Here is a 25,723-nt window from a genome sequence, read left to right on the forward strand (position 1 = left end):
ACAGCCTTCGCCTTGGATGAATTTAGGCCTACAATTTGGCTCCAATTCATACAAATTGATAGAGCCAGAGATTCCCATCTCTACTGTACTACAATTTTTTCCTCTACCTGAATTATTCCTAGATCTTTTTAAAGCATTTTATATATTCCACACACAAGACTTTTCTCTCTAGCCTGATTGGTACCCATTAGTGTGATGGTGGGCAGAAATATCACTTGACTATGTATCACACATACTATTAAAATGCCCACTGTACATTCAGTGAGGAACAGATCTTTTATAACCAGAAAATGAATCTGTTCTTATGATCATGAGGTTCACAGTCTCCTTTTATATGATCAGTGCCAAAAAAACCCCTCAAAAATGATTGCAAAATTTCTATCAATAGCTTTGGTTTATAGAAGTTGTTTGGTGCCTTATAACTATATATATTTGTTGATTGATTGATTGATTAGGTGCCATCAGGTTAGTGTCAACCCTATTGACCAGATAGATCAATTTTCTCCATGATGAACCTGATTCTTCAGATCTTCCAATGGGACATTCATGGTCACTATAACTAAGTCTATTCATTTTGTGGTTGGTCATCTTCTTTTTCATCCCACCTTTTCCATCATTAGAATCTTCTCCAGAGCTGGATCTTCACATCATGTATCTGAAGTAGGATAAATTGAATCTGCTCATTTGTACTTCAAGTGAGAACTGTGGGTTGATCTGTTTGTTTCTTTCCTTGGCTATCCATGGTATTTTCAAGAGTCTTCTTGAACACTAAAGTTCAAAAATATCAATACTTTTTCTATCCTGTTTCTTCAAAGTTCAACTTTCATTTCCATAGTGTGTCACAGGGCAAACCATTGCCTACATTATTCTGATCTTCATAAATACAGATACATCCTGGCATCTGAATATCTTTTGCAAGGCTGCCATTACCACTCAAACAAGAACGCAGTCTGGATAAAGGAGGTAGATCAGAATAAAAAGAAACAAATAAAAAAAACCTTATAATAACAACAGAAATGGTGGGGGAAAAGGCAAGAAAGAGCAAGAATTGGTCAGTACTGGGTAAAGATGAATTAATGGTTTGGGGTTGAAACATCTGACTGGTAGCATGGATTCTTTACCAGAAGTCATTTGACTCCCTGCCACAGGATTAAATAATCAAGTGCCTAGAAATAACAGGAGTTAACAGAAACATCAGAAGTTTGTGCAAAGATCAATGGTACAATGGAAGACATAGTTGCTGATCAGTGGTGACAGATTGGGAGAGAGTAATATCAAGTGAGAAAACTTTCAAGGATACACATTTTGACCACTGCTATTTGTCATTGCATTGATTCATCTGTCAACCATACTGAATAACTCAGGCTATTTGCTTTTAAACATCAAAAACATCTGCCAAAACATCCCATGTTCTTAACATGGCTGATTTTGAGCTATATGGAAAAGCACCATCTGAAATGCAATCACTGCTCAGAATTGTCTATATGCAGCCAAAACACTGAAATAGAATTTGGAATGGGCAACTGTGCCAACCTTACTATCAACTGGAAAAAATAATTAAAACTGAAGGGACTCATTATGACCTATGGAAATAACATCAAGAGTCTGGATGAAGATGATTACAACAAATACCAGGTCATCTGTCAGGCTGACAACATCAAGCACAACTGAATTTAAGAAGAAGGTTAGAAGTGAATGCATTGTGAGAGTGAAGAAGATTTTAAATCCCAAATTCAGTTGAGGAAATACCGTCAAGGCAATTAACACCTGGCAGTTCCAATCTCTGCTTACCAAGGAACATAGGTGGCCTGGGATGTTGCAAGTACATCAGACAGTTGAAAAAGAAAAAGCGCATTGTAAGAATATCTGAAGGACAGTGAAGAAGGTGCGCTGAAGCTAGAACTTCATGAAGGCTTACTTAGGTTTATATATGACAAAGCATAAGATGGACAATACATAAAAAAGCCAGCAGGCAAAGCAGATAACAAGACCTGGCAATGGCTAAGAGCAGGAAATTTGAAGAAAGAGACTGAGAGGGTAATTCTGGCTGCACAAAACCAAGCATTAAGAAGTGCATATAAAGCCAGAATTGAGAAGACAGTAACAGATGTCTACTTCTGCAAAGAAGCTGAAGAAACAGTGGACTATTTAGTTAGCTTCCCAAAGAAGATTGCACAGACTGACCACAAACAACGGTATAACAAAGTAGCACCAATGGTGCATGGGAATATCTGCAAGAAATATCATTTGTCTGCAAGCAAGAATTGATGGCACCACAAAGTAGACATAATAATGGAATATGAAGAAGCTAAAGTGCTCTGGGACTTTTGAATTGAAACAGAATAATACCTGTCGCATAATACCCCAGATTTAACTATTGTAGATAAGAAGGACCAATGGCAGTATCTGGATAGTAGTCATGGCAATATCTGGAGACAGCAGAATAAAGGACTGGAGTAAATCACAAAATACCGTGACTTGAAATAGAAGTAGAATGACTGTGACAAAAGAAAGCAAAGAGAGTATCAGTAGTAATAAGTGCCTGTGGTGCAATCCCAGAACATCTGGAGCATCATTTGACCACCTCCGGCATTGACAAAATCACCACCAGTCAATTGCAAAAGGCAGCTTTTTCCTCTTTTCTCAGCCCTGGGAAGAAGGAACTGGCAACTCATTTCTGAAAAATGCTGCCAAGAAAAGGGCAGGAAACAATATAATTTGAAAGCACAACTTTTCAAGCATGTATGTGGCATACGATTATATTTTTTAGTTTCTACGCTTTAGGTAATAAATATGTAAATATTTGCTTTTACCTGTATTTGCAATTTACTCATATACTTTTGGCACCCAAATTTGTACTTGATTTGAGAAAAGCTGCCCAAAACATTTTCTTTCCACACATGGCACATTAGAAATTAGAGGGAACATTGAAAACAGAACCCCCTCCCCAAAGGCTCTATAGTTTGAATAATCTAGATTGAACAAATAGTTTGCAGATCTAAAAGATTTCCACTGCTAATTGCAGTGCTCTAGTCTGCCTAACATGTAACATGGAAGTTTCTTTGACAATTTTGTTTTCGTTTTTTTTCTAAGCCTAGAGCAGACATGTCAAACACAAGGCCCGGGGGCCGGATCCGGCCCGCGAAGTGGTTTCATGCGGCCCGCGAAGCCATCCTGGAAACAGTGAGGGAACGGCCCCCACTGCCTTGGCCCTGGCCCAGAGACCCTCCTTCTGCCAGAGACCCTCAGATCTGTCCCACTCCTGCCCAGGCCCCCATAGGCACCCTTGATGCGAACGATGTAGAGCTGGCCACGCCCACCCAGTAGGCCATACGCACTCTAGCCACGCCCACCCAGTAGGCCACGCCCACCCTGGCCATACCCACCCGGCCCCCTGAGGGCAACCGCAATGCTGATGCGGCCCTCAATGAAATTGAGTTTGACACCCCTGGCCTAGAGGTTACAAAGAGTAGATAGAAAGGCTGCAATGAAACACAAGTCTGCTATGATTTTAACTTTTCATCTTGAGAAGAAGCCATCAAGAAAATATAGAGGGATCAGTGGAAAAATAGAATGAGAGAGTAGACAAACATTGAACCTCACTTCCAGTGGGATCATTTTGTTTCCGTGTGAATTAGAACATTTGGCAGATAACATGGAATCTAGAAAAGTGCTTGCAAATTATTAATTGCTCCAAGGGCTTTAGATAATTGTAGGTGCATCTGTATCAACCACACGGCATATGGGATGTAGATTTTTTTTTTTAGCGAGTTAATGGCAGCAGGTATGCATCTACCTCCCCTAGAGTGAAAAAAAGACCAAGATTATCTTGGCACTATTATTGACTTTGGCAAAGAGGATTCTAGATTGTTCCTGCCAAATTCCAGGGGCTTGAAAAATTACTCCATGATATTTAAAAGTAGAAACTGTTCTATTTTATTAATTTCTATTTCTCATTGGAATTTATGGCAGCTAGGTCTTCCCAAGGAAACCATAATTTTAGTTTGGAGTAATTAATTCTAAGACCTTTCTTCTTGCAGAATTCTGCTATTGCTTGCAAACTTTTCCAACCTATATGAGAGAATTGTTGCATCATTAGCATACAAAACATTGTCAAATGTCTGTTCCTATTCTATTTCCTTAAGTGGCACTGACCTTATTTTTTTATAAAAGCAGTAACTGAATTTATATAAATATTAAACAGTACAGGAGTTAAATTGCATCCCTGTTTCACTCCAGAGCCGATTGGAATGTTTGTAGTAAAATACCCATCTTTGTTATATCTAACTTGTACTATATTTCATTGTATAGGTTGAGTAAGTAAAGAGATACAGCTTTGTCTTGTTCCTTTGTTGAGACAGTCTCCCCTTCCCTCCCTTTTTCTTGTGCCATATGTTGTCCATACAGGCTTCATAACCTGAATAAAGATTTTGCATGAGGACAAAATTTTCTGAGATTCTCATTTTTCTAAGCACATTCCACAGCTTGACATGATCAGTATAATAATGGCATTATTATGTGAAATACATTCTGATTTCTTTTTGGTATTCTTTTGCTTTCTCAATTACCCAGCATGCATCTGAAATAATATCTTGTTTTCCTCAGCCTTTTCTAAAGCCAGTTTGAATATCTTGCATCTCTTTTTCCAGGTAGCCTCTAATCTATGGTGGATGATCTTAAACCTTATTTTGCTAGCATATTAAATTAAGGATATTATATGATAATTTGCTCACTGTGCTCCTTTTTTTGCTGGCGTAGCTTGGCTAGAACATTTACTGATTCTTCTTTGTGTGTTGACATCTTTGCTACACAGAACTCCAATATATTCTTCCCATCTTTGATCTTTGAATTAGTTACTATCTTTATATATTATATATGTAGTTGTAATACTGCTTTTTATTTTTTCTAACAGCGCTTTGAAACCTTTTGTTAAGTTCCTTCCCGAGTTATTTTTATTTTTTGTCTCTGGCTTCTCTTGGCAATTTTCACAGTTTGTTCTGACATCTAATTTGATTTCTTCTTTTTAAAATGCTTTTATTGGAAACCTTTTTTAAAAGAAATAAAAAAAGTTAATATAAACTTAGTGAAAGAGAAAGAAAGAACAGAAAGTACAAGAAAAGAAAAAAGAGGGAAAAATAAGAAAAAATGAAAAGGAATATTTAAAGAAGTGACTTCTGATCTTCATCACAGGTACAAATGTGATTCTTCACCCCCATAAGCATATCTTTTTCCTATAATCCATCCCTTATGCATACAGAAACCCATAAATCATTAACATTCAGTCCAGCAAAAAATTCATAAAGGGTAACCAAAAGAAACAGGTTTTATTTTAACCATAGTCAACTTGTAGCCCTCCATTTTGTTTGTAATAATCTTGATCTTTAATTTATTCAACTGTTGTCATAGCAGTTGATTTCTCTTCAGTTTTTCTTTTTCCCATCTCAGAAGCTTCTTCAACACTTTAGCAAACCACTTTTATAAATGCAGTAATGGAGTCATTATCCAGGTCATTCTATTGGCTCGTCATCTCTCGCAATCCATAATGTTTAATTTATTTTGGTATTTCAACAGTTTATTTTCTAATAAGATGAGTACCAGATTTTTTTTCTGTCAAACTCGCGATGTCATGTAATGTGTCATGATGTCGCAATTTCTTTTCCATTGCTGGCAATAGCGTGGGCACAGTTTCGCCATGACGCATCCGGCCCGTGGGCCGGCAGTTTGGTACCCTTGCTGTAGATCTTCCAGGCTATTTTTCCCCCCACCTGTTATTTCCTCTTTGATATCTTTTGGAAATAGTCGATCCATAGAAACAGACCTCATTGCTTGTTGGGTAGCTGTGATTTCTATTCCCATTCTTCAAATATCTCTTGGATCATTTAAAATGTCATACCATTTTCTGTCATGTTGTCCCAATGCTGACAAAAGGCAAGCCCTCCCCTACCTCTTTACTCCCCAATAGTTTTCAGTTGGCTCATTTGGGGACCTGGTGGCTCATCATTTCTCACCAGGAAGTTTTTAGTTAGCTTTCTTCTATTTCTTCATCTTTGGCAGTCTCTTTTTGTAATCATCTGTAGCAAATTATTTACTTTGATTGCACAGTTCCTTTGGTTCTCTGTCAATGAGGTTCCAGACTTTTAAGCAATTTTTATGTTCTCTTTGAAAAAAAGTAAATATATGCTGAATATCATATCATAGATGTTGGTTGGCTTTCATCTTGTTCTTTAGCATAACATGGGATTTGCACTTAAACAGTTTGGGATCTTTTCCCTAGCTCTTCTTGGCCATGCCTTTGATGTTATATACTGAGCTCCCTCACCTACTTTAGCAACAATGAAGTCAATTTGATTTCTATGTATTCCATCTGATCTCCATATATCGTGCATCTTCTATCAATTTCAAATTGAACTTGATTATCAAACCCATCAGTTTCTTTTTTTATGGACCAATGTTTCATCTTAGATCATTATCACATTGAACTAGTTGTTCATCCAATTCTAGTCCTGATACTGAAGATGTCAATGTATAGTTGATTCCTTTCATTTTTGACTTCTGCTGAGCTTTTCTGTGTTCCTGCTTCTTACATTCCAACTTCCCACTGTAATTCTGTCTGTGGGTTTGGATTTTCCCAAAGGCTTTAATCAAGCTATCTCATAAATGCATTAGCATTCTAAAAGATCCTTAGCTCTTCTTCAGTAGCAAGTTGATTGCTATTCAATCTGAGGTGCCCATCATCCAGCACTATTATCTTCAATCATTATATATTTTTTATACATGTGGTTTTGTTGCTAAAAATATAGAAATAGTTTACCATTGCCTTTCCTCACTCAGTACGAATGGATGCTTTTGCTCTTTTACCTAAACTGATAATCCACTTCTGGTATCTTGCCATATTGCTGCTGTCCAATATTAAGTGCCCGCGTACTTTACTGGGCAGAGGGGATATGTTGGGTGACTCAGATGGCAATAAATACTCCTGGAATCCATGTGCCATGTTCTTCGTTTATTCCTCCTGGGAATACCTCCTTACAGCAGGACCGGAACATTGTTGTTAGCTTTGGGATATTTTTCTTAATAAATAAATATTCACTCGTTTACTTAAATGGGTTCTCTTTATCTAGTTTTAGGATTTATGTGGAGAACAGATAATGTTTTAGGTCATTTTATGCAGAAAGAATGAATATTCAAAAGAGTTCTTAAAGTTTTACATACCAATCTCTCTCTCTCTCTCTCTCTCTCTCTCTCTCTCTCTCTCTCTCTCTCTCTGTGTGTGTGTGTGTGTGTGTGTGTGTGTGTTTGTATGCACACACAAACACACACAATACAGAGATTGTTTGAAGTATCTTTATGATTGACTTGGATTATAAACTAAACAGCACAATCTTTTTCGTTTTCCTTCTCTTTTATTTCAGCCTACATTTCAAATGTCTTTTTTGATACAAAGCACCTAATAATTTCTAAATCTTCATTAACGTGTATATCTTGTATTTTATCATTGCTATATTTGTCTTTATCAGTTGATTTACAATATACTCATTTGTTTTCTTTTGAACAGCCAAAGATAAATCTGAGAAAATATTTGCTCTGGCATTTGTTAAATTAATGAGATATGATGGAACAACTCTACGAGATGGAGAACATGATCTTATAGTTTATAAGGTATTATCTTAAGTATATGCTATAACACTTTGAGGAGCCAATGATTTAAGGAGTTTTTGTTATTGCTTAAAGTGATATAGAAGAAAAATTTTGCACATGTGATCAATTTTTGTTATCTCATTAGAATCAGGTATAAGCATATGTATTAGAAAGAAGAGCAAAAGTTGTTTTTCACGTAGATATTTCAATACAAATCAGACATCTCATTAAACAAGATTTTATGATTTAAAATTTTTGGAATGTTTTACAATTTAAACTACATATTGTATAGTAAGTGGAATCTTTCTCTTCTTTGTTTCCTCCAGACTTTTATAATGTTGGTGATTTGCCTCTAGAGTTGAAACAGTGTTAGTAAATGGTTGCTATGTGACATTTTGATCTACTTTTCAAGGCGGTGAATCCAGCCAACTATGACATTGTTAGAAATGAAATAAACAGTTAAAGTTGTCTATGTTTCGATACAGTGAGATGTGAGTAATATAAAAATAAATATATATTTTGTTTTGGAATAATGTTGCAGGCAGAAGCAAAGAAGCTGGAAGATTTTTCAACATATTTAAGCTTGCCCTCTACTAAACTGGAATTGGAAGAAAAAGGTCACTCCATGGCTGGCAAGGGCATGCAAAATCTTGGAAGCTGTACCATCAGTAAAGACTCATTCCAGATCTCTACTCTTGTCTGTTCAACAAAACTAACCCAAAATGGTAGGAATGATAATACAGTTCTAGGGAAAAAAACATTCAGTTTGTGGTGTTGAAAAGATTAATGCTGACCATTTCAATTCTGAGTCACCCTTTTATATTTGGGCATGGAAGGCCTTCAGAAATAAAATAACAAAGTATTGCATATTTTATGCAACCCGGTCAACCTTCTGAAATTCTTTTTGACAGGAGCTTATTTGAAACATCTAAAAAAATAGAGAATGTATGACCCTTCTAATAATTTTGGACTTGCATCATACCTGACCATTGGTCATACTGGTAGGACTGGTGAAGAACTATACATTTAACATAAATACCAATGAACAGAAGGGGAAAATGATGGAGATTACATGCTATCTGTAGCTTCACATATAAACAGATATGAATAAACTGTGCTAGAGATGCCAGAGTTTGGGTATCTCCATATCAATAGGAAAAATAGAAGAAAAAAATGATTATTAATATTTTGCTATACATGTAACCCCCAAGTTACGAGTGTTCCCTTGGCGAACATTTTAAGTACATGATAAGCGCCCCTAGTGTTTACAAAAAAGTCCCAAAATTATGAATGTTGCCACGCCACAGCAGTCGTTCACCCTTATGAACTACCACAATGGCAGTGCAACAATCACCCTGACTATTCCCTCCCTTCTCCCCCTCGGGTCTCCCTAGGCACTAGGCCTGTGGATACTCACCTTGTGAAGACTGAGAGATCCTTCAGTTTCTTGGCTGCCCCAGGCCTTTGGTGTATTCACAGAGAATGTAGGCCTGAAGTAATGCAAGATCACACGAGATCAGTGGTGCAAGATCTCACACTACTGATCTTGCATGGTCTCACAATAGTTTAGGCCTCTGTTCTATGCAACAGAGAATGGAACGGAAGCCAGGGAATGCTTCTGTGGTCCTCGGGAGGCCTGATCCGGGTGTTGGAGGCCTTTTCTGGACCACTGCCGCCCAGAAAGGAGTCCAGGGTACGCTTTCGCAGGCCTACAGAGGACCACTCTGGGCCTCTGAGGCCTTCTGCAGGCCTCCAAGGCCCAGAACAGAGGACGTGGGCAGTGGCCATGTGCTTCCAAAGGTCCATTCTGGTCCTTGGAGGCCTCCATCTGCTCTTGCCAGGAACAGAGAAAGAAACAGAATGGCTGGAGAGGAGACAGCTCTTCACAAGGTAACTGACCTCGGTGCGGCAGGATTTGGTGGGGGAGCAATTTTGGAGACCCCAGGGGAGGGAGTATAAGGTATCTCGGGGGGGGACTTGGGTGGTCTGAAGCAGGTGGCCTGTTCCATCACTAAGCCCCCCACGGCCTTCCCCACCCTGAGATACCTCATGTTCATTTAACGAGCTGTGCATATGCCCATGCATTAAATTAGCAAATGCATGGGTGAAAGCTGGGAGTGAATCTCATTCAGGGTACGAGATTCACTCCTACGAATCTTTGAGTTACGAATGGAATGGGCAGGCTCCATAACATTCGTAACTCGAGGACTACCAGTATAAAATGCATGTGAGTTTTCTTGTTTTGAAGATCACATGCATGCTCTCTTTAAACCATTTATCAGTAATTTCCTGTAAAATTATGAAGCCATTAAATATAAAAGAGATAATTAATATTTTAGAAATTTTGAGTTCTCTTACTTTTATACAGCCTTAGAAAACCTATATTATTTCTGTGGCTAAATCTATTTTTTCAGATTTTAGATTAAATTGGCTGGAAGTATAGTTTGTTGTCAGGAAGTGATATGGATGGGAAATTTCTAGTCCACTGTAGCGATGCAGCTCATGGCATGTCCTCTCTAGTAAAAACTTTTTCCACAGGGTTTACTCACTCTTCCCAGCTAGAGAATAACTCTCAGCAAGAGCTCAAGCAGCAGCTGCTTGCACACAAAGAGGTTTTTTTTCTTTTTCTTTTCTATAAAAAACAGATTGTAGATACAGAGGGGTATCTACATTTTGTGTTGGACAGAGCGTCCAGCTGTTTCCCAAACCTATCATCCAAGATTGTCTAGATCAGGGCTTTTCAACCAGTGGTACGGGTACCACCTGTGGTACATTGGCACCTGGCAGGTGGTATGCGACCATCCTAGAAAAGTAGTGGGGGAGGGGAATGAGCTGAACCAGTGGCAGCACCGCACAAGCCTGAGCAAGAGACAGCTGGAGCTTCAGGGCTGTCAGGGCTCAGTGGAAGCGCCAGGATCAGCGCCAGGCTCCAGCTGGAGCTCGGCACTGATCCTGGCACTTCTGAGCCCAGAAGAAGTGCCGATCAGCTGGAATGTTGCAGCATCTCCAGGGTCTTGTGATTTACATTCAGATGCTTGGCAACTGATTCATATTTATGACGGTCACAATGTCCCAAGGTCATGTGAAGTGACCAAAACCTGCTGCAACCACCCTGCAGATGGGGGAAATAAAACCCAACCACACACACCCCCACTGCCAATCCTCAACAGAAATGCTCACAACAATGAAAACCTCGGACAGGAGGAAGAGCGCCGCCGGGCAGGCAGGCAGGTGTCTTGCTCGGCTGTGGCTTGGGGGGCACTTTTTTCAGTGCCATTGTAACTTCAAACAGTCACTAAGCAAACTGTTGCAAGTCGAGGACTACCTGTACTTCATCATTTTTTCCTTTTCTTTTTTTTTGGTCATCAAGTTTTTGACACCTTGCTAGGCGACTGGTGGTATTCAGATGTTGCCATATCCTAAAAGTGGTACAATGGGTGAAAAGGTTGAAAAGCCCTGATCTAGATCTTTCTGCATTGAGGCAATTCAGCCTTTGAAACACATTAACATTCTGAATTGAGGTTCAATTGTAATGTATCCATAGGACCAACTGGAAATTGTTAGATAAAATATCATGTTCTCTACTCCTGTTTGGCACATGCCTCTTGAGGAGAGATACAGTTCAATCACAATTGAAGGAGAGTGGAGAAATACTATACATTTGCTATGTCCCAAATATTACAGTGCATTTCTTTCAGCCCCAGGTTAGTGTCCCTGTCGACGATTTTTTTCTTGGTGATAATTTGCCTCATAATTATTTTTTTAATATTATTCATTATTTTATTTCTTCCTGGCTTGTTGGGATCATTATAGAAAATAAACCTGAAGAAACACATAGTTGCTTCAGATATAAAGAATTGAAGAGGTGGAATAAAAGGAGTCCTGCTGCCTCTCTGATAAGTTTGAAATGATGTCATAGAAACAGATAGGAAACTGTTGCTCAAGAAAGCAAGTAAAACTTAACAGCTCCTGCAACTGAAAAATGCCATTAAAAATCATTTTAATAAATTAGGGAATAGTTCTAAGTTGATTAGTATAACAAGTATTTAGAACTGGATATATAATGTTATTACTTGGACAAGTTGAAAAATTGAGTATTTGAAGGAGGAAGGAATTTTATATTGGAACATCTTTTTTGGAAATGATCTTAGTATCTGTCATCTCCAGAATGATTTGTAGGAAATGCAAATCTTAACTAAATTATAGCTCTTTAATTCTTAGCGCACTAAAGCTGATAATAACTCTGTAATGTTATTGCCTTTATTGGTAGACAAAATCATATTGATTTTAGAGAATTATTTATTTTTGATGTTCTATATTGTGTGCTAAAATAGTTTTTAAGTTCTCTGGAACAGGGTTTTACAGCTTCCATATTTTAATGCAAGATATAAGTATGAATGAGGGTCGACATTGCATTTGTCTTGATACTTACGCTTATCTTTAATAGAATGTTTTCTCTCATGTTCAGTTAATTGTGATAGTATTTTGAGAGGCACAATATCTTGTCCTTCTGACAGTGATCTTTTTCTTTTAATTATTTTTAAAAAATAATTTTTTACCTTCTTTAGGTAAATTTTTTTACCTTTTTTAGAAGGAAAATTCTTAAAGGAATGTATAATGCTGTGAAACATTTTAGGCATTTTCTAGTTAACAGTATAGCTGTGGGATTTGTTTACAAGCTTCATCCAATCTTATCATGCTCAATCAACTGAAAGTGAGGGTAAATCAAAATAATTCATTCCACAAGGTAACATGCAAAATTTTGAATACAAGATGATTGAAAACTTTATATGATATATGTGGGTCATCAGTTCCATCATAATTTTGAATTCTTAGGGCTCAGTCTTCCTTTAGGTCATTGAGAAGTATTGCTGTGCTCAAATACATTTTGTTTTAGTATAATCTTCATAGCGATAATACTGCTAAAATCTATACATTAAAAAATTATCTAGCCTGTTGACTTCATAATTCAAAAGTGCACTGCTTTCTCTGTTTGAGGACTGGTTGATATAATGGGTACTGCATTATAAAAATGAGTATATAAAGCCATGACAAACGTAAATTTCTTTCTAAGCACACTTTCTTGTCACATCGGTTCTCTCTCCCCTCCTGTTCAACATCTATATGAAGCCGCTGGGTGAGATCATTCATGGTTTCGGGGTGGGGTATCATCAGTATGCTGATGATACCTAACTTTTTTTCTCCACCCCGAACCAACCTAGTGATGCCCTCGCCGTGATGTCCCGTTGCCTGGAGGCGGTTGAGGTCCGGATGGGGAGAAACAAGCTTCGTCTCAATCCTGCCAAGACTGAGTGGCTATGCATCCCGGCATCTTGGATTAACCAGATTATTCCATCTTTAACAATGGGGAGTGAGGTGTTACCCCCCGTTGATAGGGCTTGCAACTTGGGTGTCCTCCTGGATTCACGGCTCAATTTTGAAGATCACATAGTATCCGTGACCAGAGGGGCTTTTGCCCAGGTTCACCTGGTGCGCCAGTTGCGACCCTATCTGGACTGAGATTCCCTACGCAGTCACCCATGCACTCGTGACCTCCCGGTTGGACTACTGCAACGCTTTCTATATGGGGCTGACCTCGAGGACCACTTGGAGGCTTCAGCTGGTGCAGAATGCTGCTGCGCGAGTTGTGATGGGGGTTTCCCGATACTCCCATGTAACACCTCTACTCCGTGAGCTACATTGGCTTCCGGTTGCCCTCCGGGTGAGATTCAAGGTGCTGGTGATGACCTATAAAGCCCTAAATGGCTTGGGTCTGGGATATTTGAGGGAACACCTACTGCTGGCATCAAGTTCCCTTCATCCTGTGCGCTCCCACTTGGAGGGCCTTCTCAGGGTGCTGCCTGTAAAAGACTGCCGGCGGATAACACCCAGGGGGAGGGCCTTCTCAGATGCCCTTTGGAACCATCTGCCCGTGGAGCTTAGGACTGCCCCCGACCTTCAGTCATTCCACCGGGACCTGAAGACCTGGCTCTTTGAGCTTTCCGGCCCAGGCTGAGAGTTTTTTTTCCTTTCAGGGATCAAATTTAATTATTTTAACTGTTTTTAACTCTTGTATTATATTGATGTTTTTAAATACTTTGTAAACCGCCCTGAGTCCTACAGGAGAAGGGCGGTATATAAATTCAATAAACTTAAACTTAAACATTATAAATTTAATTAAAATTAGTTAATATATTTTCTACCCAATTGTGTGTTTAATAATTTTAAATATCTGTCACATTAAAAATTATGATGAACTATCTGGAGGGTTTAAGAGTGGAATACGCACTCCTAGGGCCTCAATTTCTAAATCTCATTATGATTTCATTCTATATTGCATCATCAGAATTCTGTTTGGTGGCAGATCTTGAGATAGTTTCTGTATGTAAAATGTCTAAAATCTGGTAACTAAACATATTAGTCCAGGGGTCAAATCTGGTACTTTACAAAAGATCTTTTTGGCCAAAAGGACTTATCCATCCATCACTTCCTCCCCAATGTTAACATGTTGAAAATCTATTTTGGAGAGTTCCTTTAACCATTCTGCAGCGTATTTGTGGGATGGGATAGGATGGGAAAAGATTGAATCTCTTTCTGTCAGTAGATAAACATTGTTAGATTCAGATTAACATATGTACGATTGCAGTTTATAGGAATTGTTCCAGTCTTTTTCCGCTGTTGTATTTTATGTATGATAGAATTATGCAACTTTTCTCTCTCCTTCTTAGTGGACTTACTGGGGCTTTTGAAGTGGCGATCCAACACAAATATACTGCAACAGAATTTAAGGCAACTGATGAAAGTTGATGGAGGTGAAGTTGTTAAAGTAAGAAATCTTTTTTCTTGGTGGGGGCGATCGGCAAGATTATTGATATGGGAGGAACAGCATTTTTTATTTCTATAGTATGAAAATATCTTGCTTCTTGTTGCTAGTTAAATGAAATATCCTACAGGTAGTTCTTGACTGGCAACTGGTTGCAAAGTAATCAGTTGAAGTTATGATGGATTACCCCCAAATAATTATGACCCAGTTCTGAAGTTCTGATGGATGTCCTCCACCCCACGGTTGCATTTTGGGTATTTGGCAACTAGCCCACTTTTACTGAATGAAATGAAAACATCTTACTGTTGTATAGACTTGTTTTCTGTCATCCCACAGTTTTAAAACATGGAATAGTGAATTTAAGTTACAGCAAGTTGCCAGTTTAAGAACAACTTCCAGTTCTAAGTTTGTCCTTAAACCAAATTTGTATCCAAAGCAATACGGATTATTTAATCAGTTTGCTTACTATGAATTGCTGAAAACAGGCTGAAGTGTGTGCAGACCCTGAGTGGGGGTTGGGATTATGCACATGCGTGTAGGTGGGTAAGCATGCAAAGTGTGAACTGAGAAGGTGGGCTTGGAAATACAGTATTGGATGATGCTGTGCCACTCAGCCATTGCTTCCTGCAGTGATGGAGTTTTCCTTGCCAGGTGTGTGTGTGTGTGTGTGTGTGTGTGTGTTTGTGTGTGTAGGAAACCAGATTACTACTGAATGTTAATCAGTTGCCTAATCATAAGGGCAATTTAATATTGAAACTAATTGCACAGAAAAATGGTGAAATCCCCCTAAAGATAGACTATAAAAATATATATACTGTTTTTAATAGTAGGATGTCTTATCTTGTGTTCCCTTTATTTTTTTGAGCAGTATATATCTTAGAACTTGGAATGACATATCAAAAGATAGTATTTTAATAATTGATGTATGGTCAAGATGACTCATAGAATATTCAGTGGTTACTTTTGAATCATAGTATGGCTCAGTGGGTTAGGACGCTGAGCTTGTCGATCAGAAGGTCGGCAGTTTGGCAGGTCAAATCGCGAGTGCCGCGTAGCAGAGTGAGCGCCTGTTACTCGTCCCAGCTTCTGCCAACCTAGCAGTTCGAAAGCACGTAAAAATGCAAGTAGAAAAATAGGGACCACTACGGTGGGAAGGTAACAGCGTTCCATGTGCCTTTGGCATCTAGTCATGCCGGCCACATGACCACAGAGACGTCCTCGGACAAACGCTGGCTCTTCGGCTTTGAAACGGAGATGAGCACCGGCCCCTAGAGTCGGAAGCAACTAGCACACATGTGCGGGGGAACCTTTACCTTTATAGAACCTAGAATTTTATATATAAAAGATAGTATTTTAATAATTGTTGAATGGTTAAGGCAAAAAAACATATTTCTGGTAACTGGTGATTTGTTAAGATGAAAATTAGACTTTAATGGTAAAACATAAGAATCCTTTGTAATGAACAATATACGTTTTGTAGACAAAAGAATTATTCTTTATTGAAATAGGGAATTGTGGGTTACCCCAAAATTAAGCTTTTTCCTATATACTATAGGCCACTCTAGAATATCCTATTGCAATTAGATAAAATTTAAAAACAGGATATTGATATGTATTACTGAAAATATATTTTAAGTTTTGTCGATTGACTAGGTTACAACTAGAAATGTACTAACTGGCCTATTTTGACTATGTAATAACTAAGGGAAGTAGAGAGGGCATCTCTGTTGATGTAACCTGAACTATTTACAACTGGTTATTTCTTATTTTAACTACCCAACCACCATATTGTTTCACAAATACATGTATATGTAAATATTAAAAAATCAATAAAGGTAAAGGTAAAGTTTCCCCCGCACATGCGTGCTAGTCGTTTCCGACTCTAGGGGCCGGTGCTCATCTCCGTTTCAAAGCCGAAGAGCCAGCGCTTGTCCGAGGACGTCTCCGTGGTCATGTGGCCGGCATGACTAGACGCCAAAGGCGCACGGAACGCTGTTACCTTCCCACCGGAGTGGTCCCTATTTTTCTACTCGCATTTTTACATGCTTTCGAACTGCTAGGTTGGCAGAAGCTGGGACGAGTAACAGGCGCTCACTCTGTTACGCAGCACTCGGGATTCGACCCGCCAAACTGCCGACCTTCCAATCGACAAGCTCAGCGTCCTAACCCACTGAGCCACCGCGTCCCTAAAAAATCAATAAAACTTGTCTAAAAAAAAAAAAAGAAAAATGGTGAAATCCCCTTCAACAGAAGCCATAAGCCATCTGTGGGGAATGCTGAATTTGAATTCCTGCACTGAACATTGGGCTAGATTCACCAGTCTCAGAGGCTCCTTTGAACTCTACCATTCTGCAAGTATGTATATTCAGTCATACAGGCAATTTTACGACCTATCATCATTCGTTCAGTAACCTTGTTAAGGTATGAGGGTGCTGAATAAATGGTGCCTATTATTGGTCCTCAGAATTTTAGCCATCCCAGCAACCCAATGATCACATGATTACGATCTGGGTACTTGGTAACTGGTCCACACTTATGACTGATTGTACTACTCCATGATTACCTTATCATCATTTGCAATCTTTTCTGCCTGCTTCTTCAGAAAGTCAGTTGGAAAGTCGACAGGGAAGGTTGCAAGTTTTCCCCACCTGTGCATTCTTTTGCAATCCTGTGTGCTCACGTCAGTCACTTATACATCATCCCTGACCTGTGCCATACCTCTTGTGCATGACCTCATATCTTACTTGAACTGTGCCATATTCTCACACCTTGCAAAACCTGCTGTGAAGATGTAAGTTATTGAATCCTTGATGGAACATTGCCTTATTTGATATTATAAAAATACCTCAAGTAAAGAAGATACTATTGTAAGAAATTGTAAGTATTAGATATGAATGGCCATGGCTGTGTCATTAATCCAGAATACTTTTTGTCTTTAAAAGTGAAGACTGAATATGCTGTATATCAAGTGTGCAGAATGTGGTAGTTACACATGCTGATTTATAGTGTATATGGTCTACATTCCATCCTTGTGGTATTGCTATAAAGAACCTCAAAATTTATAGGGTTTAGGACTGGGTTTCCTCAAAAAGATCCAAAGGATCTTATTCAAGAAAAATACAATATCCTTGAAACACCTCGGAGACTGATGGCATATTGTCTGAATTCATTACTTTCTCTCCTTAATTTCATTTTTCTTTGGCTATTATTTTTATAGACTCTCTTCTCTCTGTATAAATACAAAATGTATCCATACACATACCTTGAATCCATACACAATGTGAATAAAGGATTTTTTATTTTATTTTTCCACTATAAAAAATTAATATAAACACCACTGTTGAATCAGTAGGTTCAATTACTAATAACTTTTGAGGCAACATTTAATTTTTGAATACCTGTTATAATATTGACCATATTTTTTTCCAGTTCCTTCAAGATACATTGGATGCATTGTTTAACATTATGATGGAGAATTCAGAAAGTGAGACATTTGACACATTGGTGTTCGATGCTTTGGTAATATATATGTATATATATGTATGTATGTATGTATGTACACACAAACACATAAAGCCATATATTGCTTTATACTGATTTAATTCATTTAATATCTGTTATTTACGAGCAGTAAAACTTTCATGAATCTTAAGTCTTCTGTGCAAATGCAATCATGCTACTTTCCAAGGACTTTTGATATTATTGACTACATGAAATACTGTTTTTGGAATTTATACCATAGAAGCAATCTTAAGAACACAATTTTTTTTGAAAAAGTTCACCAATATAAAATAAATAGTAACAGGCTGAGAAACCAATAAAAACTGAATCTTCAATGTATTTTGCTTCCTAAGATCCCTGACACACTGCCTTTGGGCACTTATGTAAATCCAGCCATATTTCTTAGTACCCACTAGCATCACTTGGGGACAGAACAGCAAGATACAGCAAGGTTGAAAAGCCTCTGTTTGGTATATTTATAGCTATATTAAAAACATAGATTTTTAATCACAATTTTTGCTGTGATTAAAATGATTCCACAAGGGATCATTTAGATTCCTTGATGGAAGGATTGATGCAGCATGGCAAGCTATCATATATCTGGTTTGGGTTTAGATGGTATGCAAAACCAACTACTTTGAATGTTAAAACTATGGATTATGGCTTAATTTTACGGCACAATGATTTATTCAACAAATCATAGTTTAGCAAGAACTATGAACCCAGCCAGTATTGCCTGCAGAGAAGAAAGACCTGTTATGGTTTCCAAAACAGATTGTTTTTGAAGTTATCAATGTAGTAAATTTGTCACTTATGTGCTTCTGTGCATAATTCCATTCCTGGTCCTAAAACAAAAGCAAACTTACTGAGGAAAAATGTGTCCAAAGGGATAGATTTCTTTAGATATCAAGAGTCACACTAAAGTCAAATACTATGGATTTTCAGATAGCAAGAATTCTGTTGTGCTGGCAATTACATATGACCTTCATAGGTCAATATTTCAGCAACCTAGTCTGTGTTTGAGGATAACTGGTAAAGCCTCATTGTTACTCTCAGTTTAGGTCTATTCAAAATTATACTTTATTCTCCTTCCCTTATATTTAATATATGGAAGTAAAATCCTATCACAAAACTGTTTTTACAGATGGAGCTCTCTTCTATATTTTTTCACTAAAATGTAAATATTTGAAATGCTGTACTTTCAAAATAATGAATGCCCTTTCCCATTGAACAGGTTTTTATCATTGGACTAATTGCTGACCGGAAGTTCCAGCATTTCAATCCTGTTTTAGAAACCTACATTAAGAAACACTTCAGTGCTACTTTGGCTTATACGTAAGTTGTTAAATAAATATGTCATGAGTGAAAATTAGTTTTTTAAATAGGTATAAAAAGTCGTTATCATAATGCTTATATTATTTTGTAGGTTGATTAGGCCAGTTTGTTATTGAACTTACTATGCTGAAGGCCACTTAGACTATTAGTAAAAAATATTCATCCAATTCTCTAACAGTATTGCTTTCTGGACTATTTGAGTGATCTCAGAATTAAAATCTGTTTTTTTTTCTGGGTTTCTTATCTGAGATTTTTTTGTGTGTCCATAGCTAAGCAGTTCATATATGCTGTGGCACATTCTAGATTGTAGGTATGATTACAGAGAAAGGCTTTACGTGAATAATTAGAAGATGGTACTCTGCCTGCATTGGCATATGCCACTGAACCTCCTCTGATCTTGGTGATCAACCACATATGTTACAGGCGAAAAGTGGTTTGTGATGAATGCTGTACTTGAATTGCCTAGGACAGAGGTGTCAAACTGGCGGCCCATGGGCCGGATGCGTCATGCACAGGCCACAGCTACACCAATTCCACCAGGGCAAAAAATGTCATGATAAGTCACGATAGGTTACGTGACACGATGAAGTTTGACACCCATGGTCTAGGGCAGGGATAGGTAACCTCGGCTCTTTTATGACTCATGGACTTCAACTCCCAGAATTCTTGAGTCAGCTATGCTGACTGAGGAATTCTGGGAGTTGAAGTCCATGAGTCATAAAAGAGCCGAGGTTGCCTACCCCTGGTCTAGGGGGTCTCGCATGTCATAAGAATAATCTTGAATTTTACTTAAGAGCTGTTCCTGGTTACAGTTACATTCACAGACACAGTTGCTATGGAAATTCGCAGTTTACTCAAGACCATGGACATAACAGGAAACAAGGAATGCAAGCTAAAACAAAGCTTGCCTGGATAGTTGTCTTGAACAAATGTGTAAAAGAATAGTCAAAAGCCAGTCTGGAATTCCAAGAACCAGGTCAGCATTGTTACCAAGTCCAGAGGTCAGAATTTCAGGCGCAGAATCAACATGCATGTCATACAAGAGCTGCAGATCAGACAATTGATTCCAATGAGAGATCGTGGGTTAGCACTGCCTCTTAAATCAGGCTGCAACCAACTGCTTTTAATCAAGGGATTTACTCCCTTGCTTGGTAAGAAGCCTCATTGAACATTTTTGCTTTGCTCTTTGCTCTACTTGCTTGGTATGGGTGCTGGGAGGTCTGCTGTCATCATCACCTGATTCCTCCAGTTGTTCAGGTGGTGCCTGTATTTGATCAGCATCTGGTAATAGTTGGCTTTATGTCTCCCAAGATTGACATTCCACAAGATCTGCTGGATCAGTTTCTTCAAATTAAAATTCAGATTCAGCATCTGAGTCTTGGGCTATGACAGCTGTAGAGAACCATGAAGATGTAATTCAAGACTATGTGAAGATCAGTAGCAAAATATGAACTTATTTTAGGAGAACGAGATACAGATAGTTCTCACTTACCAATCGCAATAGAGAGTGGCACCCTTTTGCTAAGCAGTGTGGTCTTAATCTTCTTCCTGTGAAGCTTTTTGTGCATTTTTATTTCTAAATAAGCTCTGTATGAGTATGGACAGATACAGAAACATCCTTCATTTGGTTAGCGCTTAAGTATTTGTTGCATTATTCTAAAATCTCTGTCTAGAAAATTTTAATAAAGAAAAATTTAAAACTATTTGTATTATATCTAGAAATGTCTTCACAGTAAAGAAAGAAAACAATGGAAACAAGTCTTCATACTGCCTCTGTATTCTACATTTACTGGCTGGTCAAAATGTGAAAAAATGCAGTCTGGCATGCAGACGTTTATCTTACAAGTGCTCTAACATTTGTGTGCAAAATGGATACAGCTTTGCATGATTTTCTTCAGCATTGATCCAAAAAACTAAGGCATCTTTTTATAAGTCTTTTGATTCTCTATTGAAGATCTTCTTTTTTACATTTTCGTTTACTTTTTCTTTTTTAATTTTTTTTATCCTGCCTTTATTATTTTTAACATATCTTGAGTTCTCTTTTTATTCATTTTTTATTGTCTGCAAAAGTTCTCTGAACACAAATTACGATTATGCTATCTGTTAGTATATCTCATCATATATACAATCTTTATTTTTCTCAGAAAACTGACAAAAGTTTTAAGGACTTATGTGGATAATGCTGGTGTCACTGATCAACTGTTCAAGGCTATGAGATCTTTGGAATATATCTTCAAATTTATTGTGCGATCAAGAGTTTTGTTCAACCAGTAAGTGTTATAACATCTTTATCCTTAAATGTATCTTCAAAATACTTCAGTTTTTACAGTACTGTATTTTCCGGCGTATAAGATGACTTTTTAACCCATGAAAATCACCTCAAAAGTTGGGGGGTCGTCTTATACGCCCAGTCGTTTTATACGCCGGAAAATCAGTGTCTGGCGTCTGGCGGGAGCCGGCAGGGCAGTCCTGCGCACGCGCGCACTCCCCGGCTGCTCCTTAGCAGCTGGGGAGTGCACGCGTGTGCAGGACTGCCCTGCCGGCTCCCGCCCGACGCTCTTCCCTCTTGAGGCAGCAGCTGCCTCAAGAGGGAAGAGCGTCGGACGGGAGCCGGCAGGGAAGTCCTGCACGCGCGCGCGCACGCAGGACTTCCCTGCTGGCTCCCGTCCGACGCTCTTCCCTCTTGAGGCAGCTGCTGCCTCAAGAGGGAAGAGCGTCGGACGGGAGCCGGCAGGGTAGTCCTGCACACACACGCGCATGCAGGACTTCCCTGCCGGCTCCCGTCCGATGCTCTTCCCTCTTGAGGCAGCTGCTGCCTCAAGAGGGAAGAGCCGGCTCCCGTCCGATGCTTTTCCCTCTAAGTGTCGGACGGGAGCCGGCTCTTCCCTCTTGAGGCAGCAGCTGCCTCAAGAGGGAAGAGCGTCGGACGGGAGCCGGCAGGGAAGTCCTGCGTGCGCGCGCATGTGCAGGACTTCCCTGCCGGCTCCCGTCCGACCCTCTTCCCTCTTGAGGCAGCATCCCCGAGGACTCCTTAGGAGCCGGGGAGAGATGCTGCCTCAAGAGGGAAGAGCGTCGGGCGGGAGCCGGCAGGGCAGTCCTGCACACGCGCGCACTCCCCAGCTGCTCCCCAGCTGCTAAGGAGCAGCCGGGGAGTGCACGTGTGCGCAGGACTGCCCTGCGGGCTCCCACCAGACGTCAGCCTGCCCTGCTTCCTCCACAGTGAGAGGGGAGGGCGTGCCTTCCTGGGCTCGCTGATTTTCCGGCGTATAAGACGAAAAATCTTGAAAATCATCTCAAAAGTTGGGGGGTCGTCTTATACGCCCAGTCGTCTTATACGCCGGAAAATACGGTAATTGTTTTATATAACATTAAATAAATGTTACTAGTTTCATTAATTGTAGATGAAATGAACAGTGAAAGTTTAGCATTAGATGTTGATCAGTTCTTTGCTTGCTGACTAATTGTTAACTGTTAAGCTTTCAGGACTGCATTGTGTTTAACATTTATAGATTTCTCTGACATTATGTGCCATACACTAAATAAATAAATTGTTAAGTCAGTACTGTTTGTTTTGGCAAGTGTGCAGCTTGCTTGAATTAGTAGAAAAAAATTCCAAAAATTAAATACTCTGCACAGTAATATTTTAATACCATATTGTAGCAATTTAATTTTACTTCATCATATGAATAGTTAGAAAAGTTAGAAGCAGGTTGGTTCAGTGGTTAAGGCACCAGGCTAGAAAGCAGAAGACTATGAATTCTACTTCTACCTTAGGCATGAAAGATGGTTTGGTAACTTCTCTGTCAGCCCAATTTACCTCACAGGGAAAATATGAAAAATAGGAGGAGGAAGGAGAATTAAATATGCTTGTCATCTTGAGTCATTAATAAAATAATGAAAGTGGAAAAAATCTAAAAAAATAGTTAATGTCAACCTAGTTTTGGTAATTATTTGATACTTTTTATTACTATATAGAAGTAATCTTTATAACAATATCAATTATTGAAGATGAAAAATATTAGTAAGACAGATATTATGATTTTTTTTACAGATTTATAGATGAGATGTATAAAGATTTATAGGCAAAGATATGTTCTAGTCAAAACGTATCTGTTCAAAAAACTCAGAGTCAGCAGGGAGCTTTTCATACTGATTCATATCTAAATTAGTCTCCTACATTGGCTGCTTATTTCAGTTTTCTAAATTCATGTTTTTTGATAGTTCAGGTTTAGGTCTCTCTAAAGTTTATCATTACCATGTTTCTGTTAAAAATAATAGACTGATTTTTGTCAATTACTGACCATTTAAACCTAATTTGTGGCAGTTTACATAATATATTGGACCAAGCCTAGAAGCTCTTTGGGATAGATGAAAATATTTTGTTAAGTAACAATAATTTCCATACTCTATCCACTGTTAACACTATTTTATATCCAACACTTAAAAAAAGACAATTCTAAACAAAAAAGATTCATATCTGCATCCATTATAATTTGACTCTGAATTTTGGTCTAGATGTTAATGCAAACAATAGAGAATAATGATATATTTTTAAGGCTAGTAGAAATGAAAATTGTATCCTTTCTCTTTGGCAATGTGTGAGAAGCTCTTTATAAAAAAACAATGTTGTGGTGTTACATAAAAAACTTATTCTGAAGAAAAGTGGTACTTGTAAAAGATGTGTGGGGAGCTCCGCTGACTCCCTCAAGTCAAGATCCTTAAGCCTTTTTCTCAAACTCATCACTGTTTCAGCTTCCATTTTCTAGTGGGACCTCCCAGCTTTCAATTTTTATAGATAATAAACTGGGAGGCCCAGTAAGAAAACTTCTCTGTCAGAACAAGACTACAGATTTCAGAAGAAGACAGAAGTTATGTAGATTAAGTTAAAGGCAAAATGAAACTTGAAGATAGTGTGGGAAATTAAAAGCAAAATATAAACTTTAGCTTCATTATCTTCTAGGCAGGATATGCAGACAAACACGCTCAATACAAGTAGAAAAAATAGGACTAAGGAGAAATAAACTCAGATTACTCAGTTATATAAACTTGGAAAAAAATTCTAATTTGCTTTTAAACTCCAGGTTTTTTCTTTAGGTGACTAATCTCCAATCCTTATTCCAGGATTGGGGCTATTGTTCCTTACTTGGAAGAAACCAACCAGGAGAATCTTACTTTTACCAGGAGTTAAAGGCAGTAAAAGGACAAAGATGAAATTAAATTAACCTGTTCTCTCTGAAGAATGCATTTGAATCGGGGGAAAAATTATCTTTTTGATTTGAGTTTCCTGAATTTTATGGGATGCTGCCTGCTACCTTGATTGATTGATTCTTTCCTATCTGAACCTTGCTGCGGTACTAAACGAAGATTTTGTTTTATGTTTCATATTAGAGGTTTAATTTGGCCAAAGAAACAGTGATTGAGACAAGATACAATAGTTGTACGGGAACCATGTGACATCCTAGAGAAAGATTGTATGTCAGTGTAATCCAGAATTACTGCATTTTTCCTATTCTTCATATGGTGGAAAAATAAGGCTTGTAAAAAGGAAGGTGTTGAGAGAGAGAGTACTCATTAATTTTAGTTACTGTATTCTTTTTAACTGTTTTGGTGTTATTTGTTTTCTCAGATTGTATGAGGATAAAGGGGAAGCTGACTTTAGGGAATCTTTGCTTCAACTCTTTAAGTCTATTAACGAAATGATGAACAGTGCCTCTGACCAGACTGTTACAGTAAAGGTATGTTTTGGAAATAGAAGAGCCTTTTTTATTTTTATCTATAAAAATTTTAAGTTTTACACGTTGCAGGAAATATATTTTACTTTATTTGAAAAATGAAGTTCAAAATGTGTCCAGAGAAATTTCAGTAGCCTGAAATTTATGATGAAACTTTTTCTGCAGATGTACTTGTTGCTGAAATTAATACTGTAGCGTAGTAACGTGGAAGTAGGAAATTTGTCCATATGAATTAATGATTCGTTCTGAATTGACAACATTGCTATAATATAGCTCTGATTTTGTTATGCTATTGCTTTGTATGAACTCAAGTGGGTTAATTATACCTTCTTAAGCCTTGAATTATCTTACACAAAGAAAACTTCAAAGCAAAATAATCTTAGAAAGAAGGCAAGGCAAATGGATACTGGCTGAAACTATACTTAATAATTTTGAAGGGGGTTGGGGTTATGGGGAGTTGGATGATAGTATAAAATAGCAGGAGACAGCAAAGAATAGGATTTTTTCTATTTGCTTTTTTGGGTTCTCCCCAGCATACCTTGGTCCTTAGATTTGGAACAAAGTGTCTAGAGGTGTATATTTCTCTCTCTCTCTCTCTCTCTCTCTCTCTCTCTCTCTCTCTCTCTCTCTCTCTCTCTCTCTCTCTCTCTCTCTCTCTCTCTCTGTGTGTGTGTGTGTGTGTGTAGTATGGCTT

General features: G+C 38.3%; 2 protein-coding genes across 3 annotated transcripts in view; one reads left to right on the plus strand and one right to left on the minus strand.

Annotated features, from left to right (window-relative positions):
- The window catches only part of DOCK1 (dedicator of cytokinesis 1), a 443,954-nt gene that overhangs the window by 98,439 nt on the left and 319,792 nt on the right, over positions 1-25,723 (plus strand). For both annotated transcript variants that reach the window (XM_081328492.1, XM_081328491.1), the window contains exons 17-23: positions 7,556-7,659; positions 8,180-8,363; positions 14,367-14,464; positions 17,891-17,980; positions 19,197-19,297; positions 21,442-21,567; positions 24,924-25,032. In XM_081328492.1, the coding sequence (XP_081184618.1) occupies positions 7,556-7,659; positions 8,180-8,363; positions 14,367-14,464; positions 17,891-17,980; positions 19,197-19,297; positions 21,442-21,567; positions 24,924-25,032 (812 nt within the window). The remainder of the gene's footprint in view (positions 1-7,555; positions 7,660-8,179; positions 8,364-14,366; positions 14,465-17,890; positions 17,981-19,196; positions 19,298-21,441; positions 21,568-24,923; positions 25,033-25,723) is intronic.
- The window catches only part of INSYN2A (inhibitory synaptic factor 2A), a 97,800-nt gene continuing 92,558 nt past the window's right edge, over positions 20,482-25,723 (minus strand). Inside the window, exon 6 of the mRNA XM_081328494.1 lies at positions 20,482-20,689. Within this exon, the coding sequence (XP_081184620.1) occupies positions 20,662-20,689 (28 nt within the window). The 3' untranslated portion in view covers positions 20,482-20,661. The remainder of the gene's footprint in view (positions 20,690-25,723) is intronic.

Source organism: Vipera berus, assembly GCF_964194415.1.
Source record: "Vipera berus genome assembly, chromosome: 5".
NCBI lineage: Eukaryota > Metazoa > Chordata > Lepidosauria > Squamata > Viperidae > Vipera > Vipera berus.